At 43.3% G+C, this 24,080-nt stretch overlaps 1 protein-coding gene across 1 annotated transcript in view; it reads left to right on the forward strand.

Moving 5' to 3' along the window:
• Nucleotides 1-24,080, forward strand: part of LOC124722104 — a 97,743-nt gene that overhangs the window by 13,461 nt on the left and 60,202 nt on the right. The window contains exons 2-3 of the mRNA XM_047247302.1: nt 10,428-10,595; nt 15,287-15,518. Of these exons, the coding sequence (XP_047103258.1) occupies nt 10,428-10,595; nt 15,287-15,518 (400 nt within the window). The remainder of the gene's footprint in view (nt 1-10,427; nt 10,596-15,286; nt 15,519-24,080) is intronic.

Consider the following 24,080-nt stretch of genomic DNA (forward strand, 5'->3'; position numbering starts at 1 on the left):
TACTGATTTTCATTTTTAATATTAGTTACATCCCTTTTTAGCTATTACCTCACTCTTTACATCTCTATTATCTTTCCTTAACATTCCACTTGTCTTATCTAATTGTTCCTTGAGATCTGCTGCTAGTTGCTCCCTCAGTTCTTTAAGCGTCTGGATTATATCTCATTTTAAATGACTATCCTACTTGAAAGTCTCTTCGGGTTTGCTGCCGAATCTTAAAATCAACTTGACTCGATATTTCGGCGATCCCACTGGTCGCCATCTTAAGGAAAATGCTTCTTCTGCTGATGAGAAATGACGCCAGGCTGCAAATCGACGTCCTATATAGGCCACTGTTCAGTACACGGCGCATGCGCCGCCCATCACGGTTTCTGCCTTCCAAAACAGGGAGGTGGCGCCGCCCTTAGTGAAACACTGCTGGCAACGATATATCGCAATCAAGGCCGCACCGAAGAACGTTCAGTTTTGATGCGAGATAATACAGGATTCCACGTTTTGCTAAGAGGAAACCCATTGTCTCTGTTGATTAAATTATCAGCCAACCTAATTTCAATCGCCTCTTTATAAACACTGTTCCAAAACCGGAAATGTTGGCAACCACTACAGTTTCCTCAAATTTCATTTTGTGTCCCTCATTTAGTCAGTGTTCTGCTACCTCCGATTTTTCCGGCTATTGTAGCCTCGTATGACGGCAATGTTCCACACACCTGTCATGCACTGTGCGAATAGAACGGCCAACGTAAGCCTTCCCACATTGACACAGAATTTTGTAAACCCCGGGTTTCCTAAGCCCCAAATCATCCTTCACAGAGCCGAGCAGAGCCCTAATCTTAGAAGGTGGACGGAACAAACTCTTAATGTTAAAATTCCTTAAAATTCGTCCCATCTTAAACGATAAGCCTCCAGCATAAGGAAGAAAGGCCACAGATCTATGTTCCTCTTCGTACACCTCCGGAGATGGTCCAAACTCCATAGCCCGACGAATCTGCTTCTCGGTGTATCCATTTTCCTTAAAAACAGTCATCAAATGCTCAAGTTCTTGGGTTAAGCTGTCTGCTTCGGAAATGGCACATGCTCTCCGTACCAAAGTCCTAAGGACGCCACTACGTTGGTGTGGTGGATGACAACTCTTAGGATGCAGATACCAATCTGTGTGTGTTGGCTTTCGGTGAACACTGTGTCCCAAAGTTCCATCTGGTTTTTTATAAACCATTACGTCTAAAAATGGAAGCATCCCATCATTTTCAACCTCCATAGTAAATTTGATACGGGGGTGAAGACAGTTGAAGTGGTCCAAAAATCTGTTAAGAGCATCACGTCCATGCGGCCAGATCCGGCAGCAAACCCGAAGAGACTTTCATGACTTATTACGCTGGGAAAGCCTACGTAATCACGACTATCCTACTTATTCTTAAGACAGTTAATTATCTGCTAAATAGGTACAGCAATACTACATTCAAAACAACACACTATTAACTCGTCCATGTTTCCACGACAAACTCGCACATTCACGTATCAGACCACTGCCGCCGCTATGAGAATGACTCATCGGTCAGTGACTTTATTTCTTGCAGACTCGCAGCCGCAGACCGTGACGGTGGCTCGCCCCTAGCCCCTGCACATCTGTTCACCATCGGCTCGGTACTGCAGTCGGCTGGCGGGGAGACAACGGTCTCCCCAGATGCACTTGCAGTCGGGACTAGCAGCCCCCCCCCCCTTTATATAACTGCTATAAAACTTCACCTGTAAAAAGTAATCTGACTGGGGATGCGAGATACCATTCGCCACCCATTGTCGCTGCCGCACTAGGTCCTCCCACGTCATCCACGCATTCCAGAATTTCTCCCTTACTACCTCTGTGCCGTCCTATCGTAACGGTCGAAACGAAAACGTGTTCACCCTTTCAAATTTGCCTGATGGATAAGGACGTGTAATGATTCCTTAACTTGTTAATGTTAATACCACGTTGCTGCCAGCCACTAGTGGTCGTATGACACCGGAACCCGTGCTTTCAGTGCAAACAAGCAATGCTCCCCCACTTCATAATCATACCTTCCTCAAATTAGTGGGCTGCAGTTACTTTTAACGAACCAAAAGTAATAAGGAAAAGTCCCGCACGTAAAGTGCGTGATAAAACTCGTGGATTCCAATTGTGAATTTTTTGATAAACAATGCAAGTTGTTTTTAGTCGATTATAGTCTCCCTGTTAATATCTCTGGTGCCGTCAACATGTAAATTAACTTTCATTTAGGAGTATCGTGACATTTCAACCATTAATCACACGCTAGCACCGCCTTTTAGATGTAAAGTGAAGCGTAAGCCTGCCTTAACACGTCTTTGTCTAGCACAGTCAACCAGCGATGATGTTGTTAATCAAGCACACACAGAAGCGTTTCTCTATAAATAGTTATTAATGATCTTCAAAATTCCTCTGTACGACTTGCTTTTAAATATTTATAAGGATTTGGGAAATCTGGAATCTATTAGCAGTATCTTTTACTGAAGTCTCGTGAAAGTAGGAATTACCTGCCATATTCTCGGCCAACTGGAGTTTCAACTTGTCTCCAACTACATCTTCGCAAATATTCATTTCTCTTCTCCTTATTTAGAGTGGTATGACCTGTGCCCTCCCTAGACAAATCACCTATGTTGATTCAGTCACGCACGACGTCTTGCAAACAGTAGAGGCATTTGCAACAGTGTATTCCTTTTTTTCCTATGTTTTCTAAAGACTTTCCACATTGTACCACAACGTCAAGTAAGAAGTAAGATTAGATTATATAGTGTCTCTTCACAGGTATGTGTTTCGCTCCATGAAGTTTCGACTAATACAGCCCAGTACGTTACACTGGCCTGCGGATGTTCAACAGAAACGAAAGAAACATCGCATGTGTCCCAGGAAGTGTAATAGGACCGCTAATGGTCTCAATGTATATAAACGTGCCCTTTCCAAGAAACCATACTGACATTTACCTGGAGCGATTTAGGTAAATCAAGGGAAACCTAAGCCTCGATGGTCGGAAACGGACTTGAACCGTCGTCCCCCTGAACACGAGTCCAACGGCGTAACCACTGCGCCATCTCTTTCGGTGTCGTGGGCAGACTTGAAAAGAGTATCTGCTTCTGCTTCTTCTTCTTTTGTGCCTTTGTCCCACATCGCCGAAGGGACGACATGGTTATTAACGGATTTGGCTAGGTTTCGTGTAAGGCGTGGCCGGATGACCTACCTGTCGCCTCCACGTTAATTCCTGGACGGAATAGTATCCCAACTGCCTGCGAGCAGTTCGTGGGATAGTCAATGAAAACTTCTTAATTGTTAGTGAATGGTGTAACTGAGGCTTGACTTGAGTACCAGCCCGGTATTTACCCAGTGGGTTGTGGGGAACCGACTAAAACCTACATCCGAGCTGGTCGGCACACCGACCATCGCCGTTGATCCAGCGGGCGGATTCGATCCGGGGCCGACACACCTCCCCTCCCGGGTACGTTGCTTTTTGAAGCACGAGGTCTGGTAGATAATTGTAAGAGTACACCCATAATAAACGTAAATAGCCCGATAGTATCCCATTACTAGATTAATGGTAAACATCATGGGTACGTCACAGCGCTTAAATAGGTAGGGATAATACTATGAAACGAAGTGAAATGGGACGATCATGTAAAATATTTTGTGTGGAAGGTGAATAAAAGACAGGGTTATGAATACAAAATCAAATAGGGGTAATGCACGAGTAGGTTTAATAATGAATAAAAAAAAAAGGAGTGCGGGTAAGCTACTACAAACAACATAGTGAACGCATTATTGTGGCCAAGTTAGACACGAAGCCCAGCCTACTACAGTAGTATAAGTTTATATGCCAACTAGCTCAGCAGATGATGAACAAATTGATGAAATGTATGATGTACTAAAAGGGAGAGAAGGAAACATAGTAGGTGAATACGGATTGGGGGTAAGAAATGAAAGAGGAAGCCGTCTGGTAGAATTTTGCACAGAGCATAACTTAATCATAGCTAACACTTGGTTCAAGAATCATAAAAGAAGGCTGTATACATGGAAGAATCCTGGAGATACTAGAAGGTATCAGATAGATTATATAATGGTAAGACAGAGATTTAGGAACCAGGTTTTAACTTGTAAGACATTTCCAGGGGCAGATGTGGAATCTGACCACAATCTATTGGTTATGAACTGTAGATTAAAACTGAAGAAACTGCAAAAAGGTGGTAATTTAACGAGATGGGACCTATACAAGGGCAATGTTCTTGAGGACAATATTATGGAAATGGAAGAGGATGTAGATGAAGATGAAATGGGAGATATGATACTGCGTGAAGAGTTTGACAGAGCACTGTAAGACCTAAGTTGAAACAAGGCCCCGGGAGTAGACAACATTCCATTAGAACTACTGACGGCCTTGGGAGAGCCAGTCCTGACAAAACTCTACCATCTGGTGAGCAAAATGTATGAGACAGGCGAAATACCCTCAGACTTCAAGAAGAATATAATAATTACAATCCCAAAGAAAGCAGGTGTTGACAGATGTGAAATTTACCGAACTATCAGTTTAATAAGTCACAGCTGCAAAATACACTCCTGGAAATTGAAATAAGAACACCGTGAATTCATTGTCCCAGGAAGGGGAAACTTTATTGACACATTCCTGGGGTCAGATACATCGCATGATCACACTGACAGAACCACAGGCACATAGACACAGGTAACAGAGCATGCACAATGTCGGCACTAGTACAGTGTATATCCACCTTTCGCAGCAATGCAGGCTGCTATTCTCCCATGGAGACGATCGTAGAGATGCTGGATGTACGCATGTGGAACGGCTTGCCATGCCATTTCCACCTGGCGCCTCAGTTGGACCAGCGTTCGTGCTGGACGTGCAGACCGCGTGAGACGACGCTTCATCCAGTCCCAAACATGCTCAATGGGGGACAGATCCGGAGATCTTGCTGGCCAGGGTAGTTGACTTACACCTTCTAGAGCACGTTGGGTGGCACGGGATACATGCGGACGTGCATTGTCCTGTTGGAACAGCAAGTTCCCTTGCCGGTCTAGGAATGGTAGAACGATGGGTTCGATGACGGTTTGGATGTACCGTGCACTATTCAGTGTCCCCTCGACGATCACCAGTGGTGTACGGCCAGTGTAGGAGATCGCTCCCCACACCATGATGCCGGGTGTTGGCCCTGTGTGCCTCGGTCGTATGCAGTCCTGATTGTGGCGCTCACCTGCACGGCGCCAAACACGCATACGACCGTCATTGGCACCAAGGCAGAAGCGACTCTCATCGCTGAAGACGACACGTCTCCATTCGTCCCTCCATTCACGCCTGTCGCGACACCACTGGAGGCGGGCTGCACGATGTTGGGGCGTGAGCGGAAGACGGCCTAACGGTGTGCGGGACCGTAGCCAAGCTTCATGGAGACGGTTGCGAATGGTCCTCGCCGATACCCCAGGAGCAACAGTGTCCCTAATTTGCTGGGAAGTGGCGGTGCGGTCCCCTACGGCACTGCGTAGGATCCTACGGTCTTGGCGTGCATCCGTGCGTCGCTGCGGTCCGGTCCCAGGTCGACGGGCACGTGCACCTTCCGCCGACCACTGGCGACAACACCGATGTACTGTGGAGATCTCACGCCCCACGTGTTGAGCAATTCGGCGGTACGTCCACCCGGCCTCCCGCATGCCCACTATACGCCCTCGCTCAAAGTCCGTCAACTGCACATACGGTTCACGTCCACGCTGTCGCGGCATGCTACCAGTGTTAAAGACTGCGATGGAGCTCCGTATGCCACGGCAAACTGGCTGACACTGACGGCGGCGGTACACAAATGCTGCGCAGCTAGCGCCATTCGACGGCCAACACCGCGGTTCCTGGTGTGTCCGCTGTGCCGTGCGTGTGATCATTGCTTGTACAGCCCTCTCGCAGTGTCCGGAGCAAGTATGGTGGGTCTGACACACCGGTGTCAATGTGTTCTTTTTTCCATTTCCAGGAGTGTACTAACTCGAATTCTTTACAGACGAATGGAAAAAACTGGTAGAAGCCGACCTCGGGGAAGATCAGTTTGGATTCCATAGAAATGTTGGAACTCGTGAGGCAATACTGACCTTACGACTTATCTTAGAAGAAAGAAAGGTGGCAGGGGTAAAATACATGGAGCGAAAGGCTATTTACAGTTTGTACAGAAACCAGATGGCAGTTATAAGAGTCGAGTGGCATGAAAGGGAAGCAGTGGTTGGGAAGGGAGTGAGACAGGGTTGTAGGCTCTGACCGATGTTATTCAATCTGTATATTGAGCAAGCAGTAAAGAAAACAAAAGAAAAATTCGGAGTAGGTATCAAAATCCATGGAGAAGAAATAAAAACTTTGAGGTTCGCCGATGACATTGTAATTCTGTCAGAGACAGCAAAGGACTTGGAAGAGCAGTTGAACGGAATGGACAGTGTCTTGAAAGGAGAATATAAGATGAACATCAACAAAAGCAAAACGAGGATAATGGATTGTAGTCGAATTAAGTCGGGTGATGCTGAGGGAATTATGTTGAAATGAGACACTTCAAGTAGTAAAGGAGTTTTGCTATTTGTGGAGCAAAATAACTGATGATGGTCGAAGTAGAGAGGATATAAAATGTAGACTGGCAATGGCAAGGAAAGCGTTTCTGTAGAAGAGAAATTTGTTAACATCGAGTATAGATTTAAGTGTCAGGAAGTCGTTTCTGAAAGTATTTGTGTGGAGTGTAGCCATGTATGGAAGTGAAACGTGGACGATAAATAGTTTAGACAAGAAAAGAATAGAAGCTTTCGAAATGTGGTGCTACAGAAGAATGCTGAAGATTAGATGGGTAGATCACATAACTAATGAGGAGGTATTGAATAGAATTAGGGAGAAGAGGAGTTTGTGGCACAACTTGACAAGAAGAAGGGACCGGTTGGTAGGACATGTTCTGAGGCATCATGGGATCACAAATTTGGCATTGGAGGGCATCGTGGAAGGTAAAAATCGTAGAGGGAGACCAAGAGATGAATTCACTAAGCAGATTCAGAAGGATGTAGGTTGCAGTAAGTACTGGGAGATGAAGAAGCTTGCACAGGATAGAGTAGCATGGAGAGCTGCATCAAACCAGTCTCAGGACTGAAGACCACAACAACAACAACGATATGTAGGTAGGAATGTGGTGTACATCTGTAAAGGAACTCGCATACGAGTCGTAAGTATGACTAATGCTAGAGAATTCTTGCAGCATTTGGAACCCTTATCTATTAGTGTGTCACAAGTCATCGAACGAATTCAGATACATGCTACCAGGATCGTAGCAGGTCAGTACAGCAGGTATGAAGGTAATTCAATGGGAATCTCAGTAATAAATGAGACGTTGCTCTAGTGAAACTTGATTGGGTAAATTTAGAGAAACTGTATTAGACGAAGGCTCTTCGACAGTTCTACTGTCACCGTCGTAATTTTAACGCAAGTATTATGAGGATAAGATAAGGGAGATTACAGCACACACAGAGGCATTTAGACAGTCACTTTTCCTTCGCTCAGTACGGGAATGCAATTGGGCAGAAAACCGCGTTTTTACGAGATACTGTCCGCCATGCACTGTACGGTAGTTTGCGTAAATTTCAAAGTCTTTGCGTCAAATGTCTAAGGGTGTCAAATCACGTCATGGGGAACAATTTTTGTGAAAGACAAAATGTTTGCCGACGCTTCCCTGTTAGGCGCCGTGTGTATGCAATGCATGTTGCCTATAACCAGTCAGATGCTCCACGTGCAAGGGCGTAGACCGAGCGAAATTATAGTTACTGATTCGCTTCTAAAATATCTTTCTCCGCTTAAAGACGCTCACTGTTAAGGTTTCCGCGTTCAAACTCATTCTATCAAATTACAGGAGTAGGTAGTATGCAGATGCAGACAAATTGTATGTAGACACTGCTAGTTCGGTGCGATCTTGTAGTCCTAGGCCCGGTGAATTCAATAAAAACACGCCTAATGTCGCCGGAAAGCCTCAGCAAACATCTCTCCTAACGTAATATGTCACTCCTTGACATTTGATTCAAAGATTTGGAAACAACCTGTATTTGTTGATCTGCACTCTCGTCTTATTAGCTGCTAAACAGACTCTTGGCCCATGTTAATCACCAGTCTCGGTACTATGTTACGCAAAATATTGTTACCGTCCTTGCAACCCCAAAAACCATTACTATTCTGATTCCAAGTAACGATCGTCATCTTACCCTTACCAAACACGAACGTTCTCTGATATTCATCCATCTTTTCAAATTTAAATACAGCAGCATTTGCTGAAAGGTTGGTTTGAACATCCACGTTGGCATACTTCAGTTGAAGACCGTATCTTCTTAACATACGACGATTTATGAATAAAGTAACTCTGCTAGCTACATAGACAACTAGATTTTGGTTCTGGGCGAGACCTTTCAGTGTGAAAACATCCTTATCACTATCGCTCCAAGGCCCTCCTTCCCCTTCGAGGTGATTATGAGCTGAGGATATTGACCTAAATATTTGCAGTCAGTAAGGAAACGTCTTTATTTCGCCATTAATACCCAATTATTTTCGTTGCTGTAGTGGCCTTCAGTCCAAAGACTGCTTTGATGCGCATCTCCACGCTAGAGTGTTCTGTGCAAGACTCTTCATCTCCAATTTTAACCACCCCCCCCCCCCCCCCACAAAACATCTCGCCATCAGCTAATTAGCTATTCCTCCCTGCATCAAAATTAGCCCTATCAGACAACACCTTCTTTGCCCACTATTTTTAGTAGAGGAATCGTAGTAGTTGCCAAGTTTGTGCTACATCCTTGCCCAAACAATATTGTGTTCCTAAGCTAATGATCTTGAGCCGTCAAGCTATAAACCCCATTCATAATTTTATATACACTACTGGCCATTAAAATTGCTATACCAAGAAGAAATGCAGATGATAAACGGGTATTCATTGGACAAATACATTATACTATAACTGACATGTGATTATATTTTCATGCATTTTGGGTGCATAGATCCTGAGAAATCAGTACACAGACAACCACCTCTGGCCGTAATAACTGCCTTGATACACCTGGGCATTGAGTCAGAGCTTGGATGGCGTGTACAGGTACAGCTGCCCATGCAGCTTCAACACGATACCACAGTTCATCAAGACTAATGACTGGCGTATTGTGACCAGCCAGTTGATCGGCCACCATTGACCAGACGTTTTCAATTGGTGAGAGATCTGGAGAATGTGCTGGCAAGGGCAGCAGTCGAACATTTTCTGTATCCAGAAAGGCCCGTACAAGACTTGCAACATGCAGTCGTGTATTATCCTGCTCAAATGTAGGGTTTCGCAGGGATCGAATCAAGGGTAGAGCCACGGTTCGGAACAGATTTGAAATGTAACGTCCACTGTTCAAAGTGCCGTCAATGCGAACAAGAGGTGACCCAGACGTGTAACAAATAGCACCCCATACCATCACCCCGGGTGATACGTCAGTATGGCGATGACGAATACACGCTTCCAATGTGCGTTCACCGCGATGTCGCCAAACACGGAAGCGACCATCATTATGCTGTAAACAGAACCTGGATTCATCCGAAAAAATGACGTTTTGCCATTCGTGCACCCAGGTTCGTCATTGCGTACACCATCGCAGGCGCTCCTGTCTGTGATGCAGCGTCAAGCGTAACCGCAGCCATGGTCTCCGAGCTGATAGTCCATGCTGCTGCAAACGTCGTCGAACTGTTCGTGCAGATGGTTGTTGTCTTGCAAACGTCCCCATCTGTTGACTCAGGGATCGAGACGTGGCTGCACGATCCGTTACAGCCATGCAGATAAGACGACCGTCATCTCAACTGCTAGTGATACGAGGCCGTTGGGATCCAGCACGGCGTTCCGTATTACCCTTCTCAACCCACCGATTCCATTTTCTGCTAACAGTCATTGGATCTCAACCAATGCGAGCAGCAATGTCGCGATACGATAAACCACAATCGCAATAGGCTACAATCCGACCTTTATCAAAGTCGGAAACGTGATGGTACGCATTTCTCCTCCTTACACGGGGCATCACAACAATGTTTCACCAGGCAACGCCGATCTACTGCTGTTTGTGCATGAGAAATCTGTTGGAAACTTTCCTCATGTCTGCATGTTGTAGGTGTCGCCACCGGCGCCAACCTTGTGTGAATGCTCTGAAAAGCTAATCATTTGCATATCACAGCATCTTCTTCCTGTCAGTTAAATTTCGCGTTTGTAGCACGTTATCTTCGTGGTGTAGCAATTTTAATGGCCAGTAGTGAAGTACACTTTCTCGGAACCCTTGAACAAATTTTAACACCTTCGTTCTTCTCTCTCGCAGCATTTTATACCGACTTGATAATTCGAAAGGAAGTTTAAATGTTTTATCATCTTTTCAGCTGGCTACGCGTTCCCTAATATGACGATGCCCGTATCATCACTGAAGAGAGCGCTGGATGGGGAGGGCCCGGACGCCATACAGCGCCAGGTGGAGATGGCCTGGCAGCCAGTGCCGGACGCTGAGTGGTTGGGACTCTTCGACGTCTCTCCCCCGCAGAAGGCCCAAGGTACCACGCTGCTACTACTACTACTACTACTACTACTAGCTGAAACACACACACACACACACACACACACACACACACCGTTTACATAGGGCTCTCGAAACCGGATCTCGGCCGGCCGCGGTGGTCTCGCGGTTCTAGGCGCTCAGTCCGGAGCCGCGCGACTGCTACGGTCGCAGGTTCGAATCCTGTCTCGGGCATGGATGTGTGTGATGTCCTTAGGTTAGTTAGGTTTAAGTAGTTCTAAGTTCTAGGGGACTGATGACCACAGATGTTAAGTCCCATAGTGCTCAGAGCCATTAAAACCGGATCTCGTAAAGCAATTTCCCAGTACCGCTTCTGGGTGGTCGTGTAAACACTCCAAAATCGAATCTAGAAATCCGTTTCTAACTTCCTGTTTTCCCCTTCCACAATCGATTTTATTCCCGTGTAAACGCACAACCGTTTCTGAGACGGGCTTGGGCTGTCAGGTTACGTCTTAGTTTCAAAATATTCGTCTAACGTGAACGAAAAAATGGTTCAAATGGCTCTGAGCACTATGGGACTTAACATCTGTGGTCATCAGTCCCCTAGAACTTAGAACTACTTAAACCTAACTAACCTAAAGACATCACCCACATCCATGCCCGAGGCTGGATTCGAACCTGCGACCGTAGCTAACGTGAACTGAGTGACTTATTGTGCAATGAGGGAGAAGCAGAAATATTAGTCTGTGCATAAAGCTGTCTATGCTAATTTTTAAGTTAAGAGATGCTGAAGCTGTGGTGACTAAATCAGAAACTAAAATAGCTGTTTTTCAAGCCTCATACTTGACTGGGCAAGAAAATCCGCTTCAGGCCTTAATATGTAAACACGACAGCGAAAAACTGTCTGCGAAATTCGGTTTTCGTCTTTTGGAAGATGTGTCACGTGCAAACAGATACGTGGTACAGTATCAGCAACTTCAAGTGTCAGTAGGGTAATGAATGCTACTGAGTACCAGCTCGTTAATATTATTCATTCTCTCGTAGAAGAATGGAATGAGAAAATAATATTGTTTTTGTATCATAAATCGCCTAAATTCATTCTCTTAACATTACAGTACCACAACGAAACTGTGTGCTTGACGGGAAATGATATGTTTGAGTCCTGGTTGACGACTGTCTCTCAACGTGGTACTGTTCTGTTGTTTAAAAAATTATTGTTTCGTGGACATAACCTTTCTCCAGATCCCCTGCAATGAGTCTTGCGTTGAAAGTGCCACTGTACCTATGTGTAACCACACAAACTGGCTTTGTGACGATTACTGTAAACTTAATTTGCCCATTATTGTTCAAATGGTTCAAATGGCTCTAAGTACTATGGGACTTAACATCTGAGGTCATCAGTCCCCTGGAACTTAGAACTACTTAAACCTAACTAACCTAAGGACACCACAGACATCCATGCCCGAGGCAGGATTCGCCCTTGCGACCGTAGCGGTCGCGCGCTTCCAGACTGAAGCGCTTAGAACCGCTCGGCCACCACGGCCGGCCATTATTGTTCAAACAGTTCGGAGTTAAAAAGAATACTTCAGGAATAATTTAAAGCTATAAGTCACATGCCAGTGTTACCAGCAGTTGTTTCTCAAAAAATAGGAAAAGTCTTTCTACTGTATTTATCCGCTTCATTTTTTAATGAAACTTCCGTGTACAACGTCTACACTGTGTTATTTCCATTGTGACTAGTCTTTCTTTGAACGAAGGCGTATGTAAAAAACAAAAGTTTCCTGGATGAATCTCTAACGTCTCTAGAAACATGGCGGTGATGACAATGTTAACGCGTAAACCATTTAATCTCGCAAATGGTGATAAACTAAATTTTTCCGCACTAATGCAAATTTTGGAAAATCAAAATCTGTTGAACTATCTTGAGCTATTAGAGGTGTGTACGAATACGCAAGCTATTCCTGTCAGAAGCCTTCCGTCCGAATCATTAGAGCATTTGTTACGGAGCGACCCGTAGCTTGAATGTGACTGTATTTCTCTGCTAGTTTTCGAATGTCCGCAGAGAGAACATTAGCGCATTTGGGAGAATGGAAGGAAGGATGTGCTCACATTCTGAAGATCGGCGTAGATCCATTGGGAGTATTTGGATGCCTATAAAGGTAGACCGTAGACAGCAATTGACGAAAATTCGTATCCTCATCCGCTCGACTACGCAGTTTTCATCAGTCATGAAGGTCCGTTACATCGCACACTACACTACAGAGTGAAGCAAGTGCATTGTAACAGAAATATGCTAATAAACAATGGGTGCGGATATTTACATTAAACTAGAAGAAAGTCAATATAAACGTATGTCTGGAACGACTTTCTTTCTGAGTCGTTAACGAAAGGATATTTTCCAAAATTCTCAGATGGGAAACTCACAACAAATGCTCAAAATATCAATTTGCTGCTGTGCACTCAAGCACTCATCGCATCATGGACTGTCTCATCCTTTCAAACGACCCCAGACGGAACTGAATGGTTTCGCAGGCTCGTACGATAAACTGACGAAACATTTGAACATTAGATACATCTGCTGCATAGACCAGTTTTATGTGGCTTGATAGATAATAACGCAAAGGACTGAAGTTGGACGAACGTGCAGGTCATGAAACTATTATTATCTATCCGTCAGGTAGATATCGTCCAGACTATTTGGAACAATGCGACTGAAATTTACTGGAGCCCCAACACGCATAAACGACATGCTTCCTCATATTTGCAGGAGCGCACTGGAAGAATATTTTGAAAAAATTCCGCCGGCCGAAGTGGCCGTGCGGTTAAAGGCGCTGCAGTCTGGAACCGCAAGACCGCTACGGTCGCAGGTTCGAATCCTGCCTCGGGCATGGATGTTTGTGATGTCCTTAGGTTAGTTAGGTTTAACTAGTTCTAAGTTCTAGGGGACTAATGACCTCAGCAGTTGAGTCCCATAGTGCTCAGAGCCATTTGAACCATTTTTTTGAAAAAATTCCTTGTAGATTGTACTTACAAGACTTGCTGGGAGGTCTGTCAGGCAATCACCTGCAATTCCAGTGCACACATTAATCTTAAAATTGCTGCTGATGTCTAGCCTAAACCGTTCCATGAAGATTTTCATCTGACCATAAATACTGTGTGGGTAATTGGAGGACATTACACATTGTTGTGAATTTCTGGTTTGAGAATTTTATTAATTCTTATCGCCGCGAAACCATGCATTCATGCTTGTGTAGTTTTCTTTCATTAATAAATCTAAAACGAAGAATTTTCAAATATACATCTCGATTCACTTTTTTCTGGCTTTCGCGTAAAAAATGTGGCCCCAGAGATTATAAAAGGGTTTCTTAAATGTCCTGTACCTTCTGGGTGCCATATGCTACGCCAGATGAGTAGTTAGCGTAAGAAATCACAGTGGAACGTATGTTTTACGATTTCTACTTTAAAGAAGTAGTCCACATTTTATCGATGGCATTACGGCTGCTAGTACAATGCAGTGTAGTCACAGAAGAAGTCTTTCAACTGACAGGTGTTGATAAAAAATATTGTAGAATTAAAATAATAGTGTTTCGTCTCGGCAGTCAAAGTTATCCAGTAAAAATGTTTTAAATTTCATTAGGATAGGCTGGAAATTAATCTGTATGTATAAGTAATGCTAAGTACTCACAATTAAAATCAGTTCCGCAGATGAGACCTTGCAGAGAGCCTGCGGAACACACTACACGGAGCAAGCAAACAAGTGAAAATCTTCCATCACTACAACAACTGTGTCAGATAAATGATAAATAAGGGAAGCGGAAAATTGCTTATTGGTCTAGCAGTCGAAACATTTAACGATTCAAATGTCGTTTGTAGGTGTTACGCCATTTACTTTTCCTTCGAAGTTCAGACGTACACTTTTGAGTACCAGTTCACTCGTTAAATTCTTAATCGTAGACGAATTGAGTGAAGAAGTTTGGCCATCGCACATGGCATATTTGGACAGGCAACTATATACCACACCCACCTATCTAAATAACGACATTTGAAACCTGTATTCTGGTGCCTGAAAGTATTTTATGCAATAATAGCTCTATTATATTTAAGTGAACATCCATAACGAACCCTCAAATTTACGTAGATAGAAATTTAAGTTCGATGGCAAAATAAAAAGAATAAATCGCATATAGCACACTTAAAATATTGAGTGTATTGTAACTACGACTTACTTTAGACACATAAGATGGCTTGCTTTCAGAAAGCAACAAGTATATAAACCCCAGAAGGTTGAGTATTTTATTTTGTTCTGTGGCTGTTACACATTGGATAAATATTAAGGTGAAGAAGTAAAAACATAGCGTCGCAGAAACGGGTGCGTTCATTTTGTTTTAGATTTTAACTGTGCGAGTATTACTGCTATTTACGTGTTGAGAACTCTCACCATTTACCCTGATTGACTATCACTGTCAGCAAAAACCACAAATTAAGCGCAGTATCATGTTTTTACTCTTCTTAGTAACAATTCTAACAGGTATCGTGGAATAATCTGTTTCATATTCGCATTACAAGTAAGCTGTTTAAAAATGTTATATTTTCGATATCGGCGTAGGAGTGGAGGGAGTCCAGAAGAAAACAAACATACACAATGAATTTTTGTTTCAAGTCTCATAACACGAGAAATATGAAACAGAAAGGGACTAAGTTCCACTTTTGTTAATGATGCAATTTCAGACGCAGCACCGCTTGTCCGCTGGTCCGCTTCGGAACACCCAGGCGGCTGCTTCCGCACAAGTGTCAGTTTCCCTCGCCAGGAGTACCCTAATGGCTGGAACAAGGGATCCGAAGAGGAGCCTGTTGAGGGAGACGCTTGCATGCCCTTCTGGCTTGCCATCTACGACAAAAATGATGAATTACTACACTCTGATTGCATTAAAATTCGTCCTACCTGGATGGCTGATCACAGGTAATGTACATAATTTCTCCGAGTATGCATGAGTGACTGTCTTTCCCAGTAGCAATGTTTCCATGCCACATTTACTTTGGGTGACACTGTACGGAGGATTTATGTAAATTCTATCCTTGTGTCAACGACAAATAGTTGTTGTTGTTGTGGTCTTCAGTCCTGAGACTGGTTTGATGCAGCTCTCCATGCTACTCTATCCTGTGCAAGCTTCTTCATCTCCCAGTACCTACTGCAACCTACACCCTTCTGAATCTGCTTAGTGTATTCCTCTCTTGGTCTCCCTCTACGATTTTTACCCTCCACGCTGCCCTCCAATGCTAAATTTGTGATCCCTTGATGCCTCAAAACATGCCCTACCAACCGATCCCTTCTTCTAGTCAAGTTGTGCCACAAACTTCTCTTCTCCACAATCCTATTCAATATCTCCTCATTAGTTACGTGATCTACCCACCTTATCTTCAGCATTCTTCTGTAGCACCACATATCGAAAGCTTCTATTCTCTTCTTGTCCAAACTAGTTATCGTCCATGTTTCACTTCCATACATGGCTACACTCCATACAAACACTTTCAGTAACGACTTACTGACACTTAAATCTATACTCGATGTTAACAAATTTCTCTTCTTCAGAAACGATTTCCTTGCCATTGCAAGTCTACATTTTATATCCTCTCTGCTTCGAACATCATCAGTTATTTTACTCCCTAAATAGCAAAACTCCTTTACTACTTTAAGTGTCTCATTTCCTAATCTAATTCCCTCAGCATCACCCGATTTAATTTGACTACTTTCCATTATCCTCGTTTTGCTTTTGTTGATATTCATCTTATATCCTCCTTTCAAGACACTGTCCATTCCGTTCAACTGCTCTTCCAAGTCCTTTGCTGTCTCTGACAGAATTACAATGTCATCGGCGAACCTCAAAGTTTTTACTTCTTCTTCATGAATTTTAATACCTACTCCGATTTTTTCTTTTGTTTCCTTTACTGCTTGCTCAATATACAGATTGAATAACATCGGGAAGAAGCTACAACCCTGTATCACTCCTTTCCCAACCACTGCTTCCCTTTCATGCCCCTCGACTCTTATAACTGCCATCTGATTTCTGTACAAATTGTAAATAGCCTTTCGCTCCCTGTATTTTGTACCTGCCACCTTCCATACGCTCACGCAATTCTGTAGCTCCAATCCTAAAAACGAACTGTGTTGTCCACAAGACACCAAATCATTACTTCCCACTCCACGTAATCTATCCCTTAGATTCCCTTATCTTCTGCTACCCACGAGGTCTAGACTAATCACATATACATGTACACGGGTATTGACTAAAAATTTACATTCCTTAACATTTACAAAGCCAATCAAACAACAGTCCCTCTCTGCATTAGTGTCTGCAGTGCTCTGAGGGAACGTTTTCCGATGAACTTAACACCCCCGTTTATGTTTAACGTTTTCCATTGCTTGCTTCCGTTACCCTGCTTCCTAGTCCCACACTCGTTTGCCTTGTGATCAAAACACCCATATCTGTACCATTGCTCCTTCAAATGCCCTTTCTTCCCCCAACGATAACAATTCTTTTTAGAAGTATAAATTCGCTTATCATTGTATACTCGTGTAGCAATATCTATTCCTTGCAAATGTGTGGCAACATGTAGTGCTGTAGCCAAATCCTCTGGATTTTCCATTCGCATTCTTCGTGAAAACTCCCCAGGAATTCCTCTCAAAAACACATCAAAAGTCTGCTTTCTACCTCCTTAAGTATGACGCAATGCACTTCTCACTCATTACTAAGGTGTCAGCAACTGAACTGTATACACATACATTAATGATAATTACGCATGACAAAGAACCTGCTGGTACAGGAATGTTGGTCTGGGTATCTGTATATGACGGCGTGCCACAGAAGAGATTATGTATGGTTGGGTGGCTGCAGAACAATGAAGCCGTAGATGATATGCATTGTTTTATACGAAGAACTTGATTCAAGAATCATGAAAGAAGGTTGTATGCAAGGAAGAAGCCTAGAGATACTGGAAGGTTTCAGACTGATTATATAGTGGTAAGACAGAGATGTAGGAACAAGGTTTTAAATTGTAAGACATTTCCAGGAGCAGATGTGGGCTTTGACCACAATCTAGTGGTTATGAACTGTAGATTAAAACTGAAGAAACTGCAAAAAGGTGGGAATTTAAGGAGATGGGACCTGAATAAACTGACAGAACCAGAGGTTGTAGTAAGTTTCAGGGAGAGCATTATGGAACGATTGACAAGAATGGGGGAAAGAAGTACAGTAGAAGAAGAATGGGTAGCTTTGAGAAATGAAATAGTGAAAGCAACAGAGGATCAAGTAGGTAAACAGACGAGGGCTAATAGAAATCCTTGGGTAACAGAAGAGATATTGAATTTAATTGATAAAAGGAGAAAATACAAAAATGCAGTAAATGAAGCAGGCAGAAAGGAATACAAACGTCTCAAAAATGAGATCGACAGGAAGTGCAAAATGGCTAAGCAGGGATGGCTAGAGGACAAATGTAAGGATGTAGAAGCGTATATCACTAGGGGTAAGATAGATACTGCCTACAAGAAAATTAAAGAGACCTTTGGAGAAAAGAGAACCACTTGCATGAATATCAAGAGCTCAGATGGAAACCCAGTTCTAAGCAAAGAAGGGAAAGCAGAAAGGTGGAATGAGTATATAGAGTGTCTATACAAGGGCAATGTTCTTGAGGACAATATTATGGAAATGGAAGAGGATGTAGATGAAGATGAAATGGGAGATATGACACTGTGTAAGGAGTTTGACAGATCACTGAAAGACCTAAGTTGGAACAAGGCCCAGGGAGTACACAACATTCCATTAGAACTACTGATAGCCTTGGGAGATGTATCTCAGTAGTTCAGCCCTGACAAAACTCTACCATCTGGTGAGCAAGACATATGAGACAGGGGAAATACCCTCAGACTTCAAGAAGAATATTATAATTCCATTCCCAAAGAAAGCAGGTGCTGACAGATGTGAAAATTACTGAACTATCAGTTTAATAAATCATGGCTGAAAATACTAATACTATTTCTTTACAGACGAATGGAAAAACTGGTAGAAGCAGACCTCGGGGAAGATCAGTTTGGATTCCGTAGAAATGTTGGAACATGCGAGGCAATACTGACCTTACGACTTATCTAAGAAGATAGGCAAACCAACGTTTCTAGCATTTGTAGACTTACAGAAAGCTTTTGACAATGTTGACTGGAATACTCTCTCTCGATTACTGAAGGTGGCAGGGGTCAAATACATGGAGCGAAAGGCTATTTACAATTTGTACAGAAACCAGATGGCAGTTATAAGAGTCGAGGGGCATGGAAGGGAAGCAGTGGTTGGGAAGGGAGTGAGACTGGGTTGTAGCCTATCCCCGATGTTATTCAATCTGTATGTTGAGCAAGCAGTAAAGGAAACAAAAGAAAAATTTGGAGTAGGACTTAAAATCCATGGAGAAGAAATAAAAACTTTGAGGTTCGCCGATGACATTGTAATTCTCTCAGAGACAGCAAAGGACCTGGAAGAGCAGCTGAACGGAATGGACAGTATCTTGAAAGGCTATAAGATTAACATCAACAAAAGCAAAACGATGATAATGGAATGTAGTCGAATTAAATAGGGTGATGCTGAGGGAATAAGATTAGGAAATGGGACGCTTAAAGTAGTAAATGAGTTTTGCTATTTGGGGAGCAAAATAACTGATGATGGTCGAAGTAGAGAGGATATAAAATGTAGACTAGCAATGGCAAGGAAAGCGTTTCTGAAGAAGAGAAATTTAACATCGAGTATAGATTTAAGCGTCAGGAAGTCGTTTCTGAAAGTATTTGTATGGAGTGTAGCCATGTATGGAAGTGAAACGTGGACGATAAATAGTTTAGACATGAAGAGAATGGAAGCTTCCTAAATGTGGCGCTACAGAAGATTGCTGAAGATTAGATGGTTAGATCACATAACTAATGAGGAGGTATTGAATAGAATTGGGAAGAAGAGAAATTTGTGGCACAACTTGACTAGAAGAAGGGATCGGTTGGTATGACATATTTTGAGGCATCAAGGGATCACCAATTTAGTATTGGAGGACAGCGTGGAGGGTAAAAATCGTAGAGGGATACCAAGAGATGAATACGCTAAACAGATTCAGAATGATGTAAGTTGCAATAGGTACTGGGAGATGAAGAAGCTTGCACAGGATAGAGTAGCATGGAGAACTGCATCAAACCAGTCTCTGGACTGAAGACCACAACAACAAACAACAACTGACAACACAATACTTCTTCCCTCCTTTATACTGGCGTGTCCTCATCTTGTGGCATCTAATGGTCAATTTCGCATTGCATGGGAGCGTTGCGATACCATCAAGCCACTGTACGGGATACGACTTTCTAGCTATTCCCTGTCCTGTCCCATTCTCTTATCTAATACTCATGATCCCTGCTCCAGGTGTAGGGTGAAAGCAGAAAACTGTTTCACAGTCTACCTGAAGAACTAGTTCTCTACATTTTCCCAGCGTGGTTTTCATGAAGTTTTCTCACCATATCTCTTACACTTTCGTTTGAGATATACCGCCCTTTACAGTCCTAGTAGCTCGTCTGTAGATTCGTGCGACAACTTCTGACAACTCCATACGATCACGCAAAGTACTGGGTCTGTCTTCTCTAACAGATTGCACTTGTGCCTTTTACAAGAGTCTGTTTTACAGGTATACCGTACTTAACCAGAACTCTGCCAAAAAACCTGGTTTGAATTCGACTTAGCTATTTCATGACTTCGGTTCATTAAATATAGTTGCATAGAATAATTTGGAATTATTTATGCGACATGATATGACCCAGAAGTTAAGTGTTTTAGTAGAGTACTCTCAGTATTTTCCTTTCTCTGCCAGTATGGTAAGGGTGCTGTTTTACACTACACCAAGTGCAAGTACTGTCTAACTGACGTGGTACAACGTACAACGGAAGTCACTCGCCCTTCTTAAACGCAGCCAGTTTCCTGAATAGCTTAAAAAGTGCTTAAGAGTATAAACACCAATTTCACCACGACATTATGGGCTGCCTAAGATCCATAAGGAAGGGGTTCCACTTCGCCCCATTGTGAGCAATATGGGAGCCCCAACATGTTACCTAGCAAAACATCTGGCTTCTCTTCTGAGTTCTTTGGTAGGAAAATGTGAACATCACATTAGAAACTCATAAGATATTATATAACGACTGAAGACTTTGCGTCTCGAACCAGCTGATGTGAGGTTTGATGTGACCTTTTGGTTCACACAAGTACCTCTGGTGGATTCATTACAACTTACAGAAGCTAAGTTGGAGGAGGACATTTTACATCTATTCAGACACGCGCTTGCCTCAACTTACTTTTTACTTAGAGAACAAATTTTGGGCAAACTGACGGTGTTGCTATGGGTAGCCCTTTGTCTGCCATAGTAGACTTTTTTATGGAAGAATTCGAGGAAAAACCACTTCAGTCGGCGGTGTTGAAACCTAAATGTTTCTGGAGATATGTGGACGACACATTTGTAGTATGGCCACATGGAGTAGAAACGCTTCCTGCCTTTCTGGAACACTTAAAGTCCCTCCATCCGAGCGTTTGCTTCACCATGGAAGTGGAGAAAAATGCAGACCTCCAGTTCTTAGATGTCTTGGTTCGCAGAAAAGAAGACGGTTCCTTGGGTCACAGTGTGTTTCGTAAACGAACTCACACTGAGCTATATCTACGAGCTACGAGCTGCCATCACCCATCTCAACGCAGTGGCGTATTATGGACTCTCGTTCAGAGGGCTAGAGTTATCTCAGATGTACGGAGCTTATCAGCAGAGCTTAGCTATCTTCGCTCTGGTTTGTACAAAACGGATACGCCGATAAACAGATTCGTAATACATTTCAACCTGGACGCACTGACCCGCAAGACTAGCCAGGAGAAACGGAGACTCCAAGAGGATGGTTTTTGTACCCTATGTTGCTGACGCATCCTTTAAGATCGACAGGCTGTTCAAGACACGTAAAATATAACGTGTCATCCGCCCTCCAGCGCGAGTGCTAACGATGCTGCGTTCTGTTAATGAGAACCTAGGTCTAAGGAGACCAGAGATATGTAAAATACCGTGCCAGTGTGGGAAATCATACACTGGCCAGACGAGTCCCATTGTTAAGGATAGGTGCTCTGAACATACACTTCACACCAGATTGGGTTAACCAGAAAAGCCTCTTGTTACTGATCACTGTCTTGACACGGCACATAGCATGAACTACGGAGAGACAAAGATTCTTTCGTCCGCTTCCACGTACTGTGACTTCATCATTAAACAAGCAGTCGAAATACGTATAAGTAATAACGTGATTAATAGAGACACGGAATTTCAACTCACCAAGGTATGGGCTGTACTAACAAGGGAACCTCCCCATCGCACCCCCCTCAGATTTAGTTATAAGTTGGCACAGTGGATAGGCCTTGAAAAACTGAACACAGATCAATCGAGAAAACAAGAAGAAGTTGTGTGGAACTATAAAAAAATAAACAAAATATACAAACTGATTAGTCCATGCGAACATAGGAAACATCAAGGATAATTTTTGTCGGGAGCGCCATGGTCCCGTGGTTAGCGTGAGCAGCTGCGGAACGAGAGGTCCATGGTTCAAGTCTGTCCATTCATTCATTGACGTCTCTGTTCACTGTAATAAGTTTAGTGTCTGTGTTTTGCGACCGCACCGCAAAACCGTGCGATTAGTAGGCGAAAGGACGTGCCTCTCGAATGGGAACCGAAAACATTTGATCGCAAGGTCATAGGTCAACCGATTCCTCCACAGGAAAACACGTCTGATATATTCTATACGACACTGGTGATGACATGTGCGTCACATGACAGGAATTTGTTGTCGACCCACCTAACTTGTACACTTGGCGAATGGGTAAAAAGATCCTTCTACGTTGCCCGATTTAGGTTTTCTTGTGGATGTCATAATTACTCCCAAAAAAGTGATGAAAACATAAGAGTTTGTCGCATAAACTGCAACAAATGAATCCAAAAGTCTCACAGTCGCACACTTTTCCCTGTGCTCTGTCAAAACATATGTTTTTAACGTTTTCAAACGTAGACCGTATAATCCTGCATATGTCCAAGCAAATCTGAACATGTCCTGGAATTTTGGAGAGCGAAGTTGATTATGTGTGAGTGCCTGAACTTTGATAATTGTCTGAAAATAAAAAATCGAACTGTTCTCGCGAAGGAAGACTTGAACCAAGGACCTCTCGCTCCGCAGCTGCTCGTGCTAACCACGGGACCACGGTGGTCCTGAGTTCTGTCTATCCTTGATGTTGCCTATCTTGCGCATGGACTAATCAGTTTGTATATTTTGCTTATTTTTTCATAGTTCCACACAACTTCTTCCTGTTTTCTCGATTGATCTGTGTTCAGTTTTTCAAGGTCTATCCACTGTGCCAACTTATAACTAAATCTGAGGGGAGGGGGGGGGTGCGATGGGGAGGTTCCCTTGTAAGCATCGCCGCCTGCAGACGAACGAATCGGAGTCCGCACACTTAAAATGGGCGCCAACACTGCACGGCGAGCCCTGTTCCGTTACACATGTAACAACGGCAACTAATCAATAAAGAAGGTTTGGAATCGTGTTACTGACAAATTCTCGAGCTTTCACTCGTCCCAGGATGTAGTGACGTCTGATAATACTATTTTCAAGACGGGTACAGCCTCTGTAATTTATTCTCGCGATGGAAATTAGTTTACCACGATGTATTTCGTTTGTCAGACATTCAAGTTTTCAATAATTTTCTTCATTGTTTCATGTGAATGCAGAAATTTGAAGTCAATCGGCCAAGAACTTTGAAGTAAATCGGTCAAGTAGGTCTCTAACTGTTTGATAACAACATTCCTCCTTATACATACCGGCAAGCCACTGCAGCAACACGTCAGTAAGCACGTGAAGATGCTGAGCAGCTGTCTCGTTGAAATACAGCGCCACTTCCACATCACCCGAAGCGACGCCCGTAGTAGTTCAGCGTTATCTCGCGAGCGACCAACGACAATGCCTTTTTGTATGTGACAGCTTCGTCAGCAAATACTCTGAGAGTGTTGTAAATACTATGAATCGTTTGTGGACACTGAAAATGCGAGCGGCACGCTGCACACACAATGTTACTTATATCTGTGTTGAACGTTCGCTGTCCAGTATGATGTACTGAGATCTTCTAGTCAAAAATGCATCAACACAAGTCAGGTATTTCACGTCCTCCTCCAGTATTTTAGAGAGGGAATTTCCATGTATTTGTGTAGCTGTTAAGGTATTCCGAATTTTGAAGAGGACAGGGTCCACAGCCTTAGTGTAAGTTTTGAGATGCTTTAACATAGATCCCAGTTGTCTGAAACCAAATATATGTGGTGGCGTAAGTCTGCCCGCTGTTTCACACTCCATGTGAGCACGAGCCATGTGGCCGGCATAACACCAGCAGTCAGCTAGCAAAAAATTCAAAAATAGATCCACAGTGCACACCGAAATAAAACGCTCGTC

Source organism: Schistocerca piceifrons, chromosome X, assembly GCF_021461385.2.
Source record: "Schistocerca piceifrons isolate TAMUIC-IGC-003096 chromosome X, iqSchPice1.1, whole genome shotgun sequence".
NCBI classification, from domain to species: Eukaryota; Metazoa; Arthropoda; class Insecta; order Orthoptera; family Acrididae; genus Schistocerca; species Schistocerca piceifrons.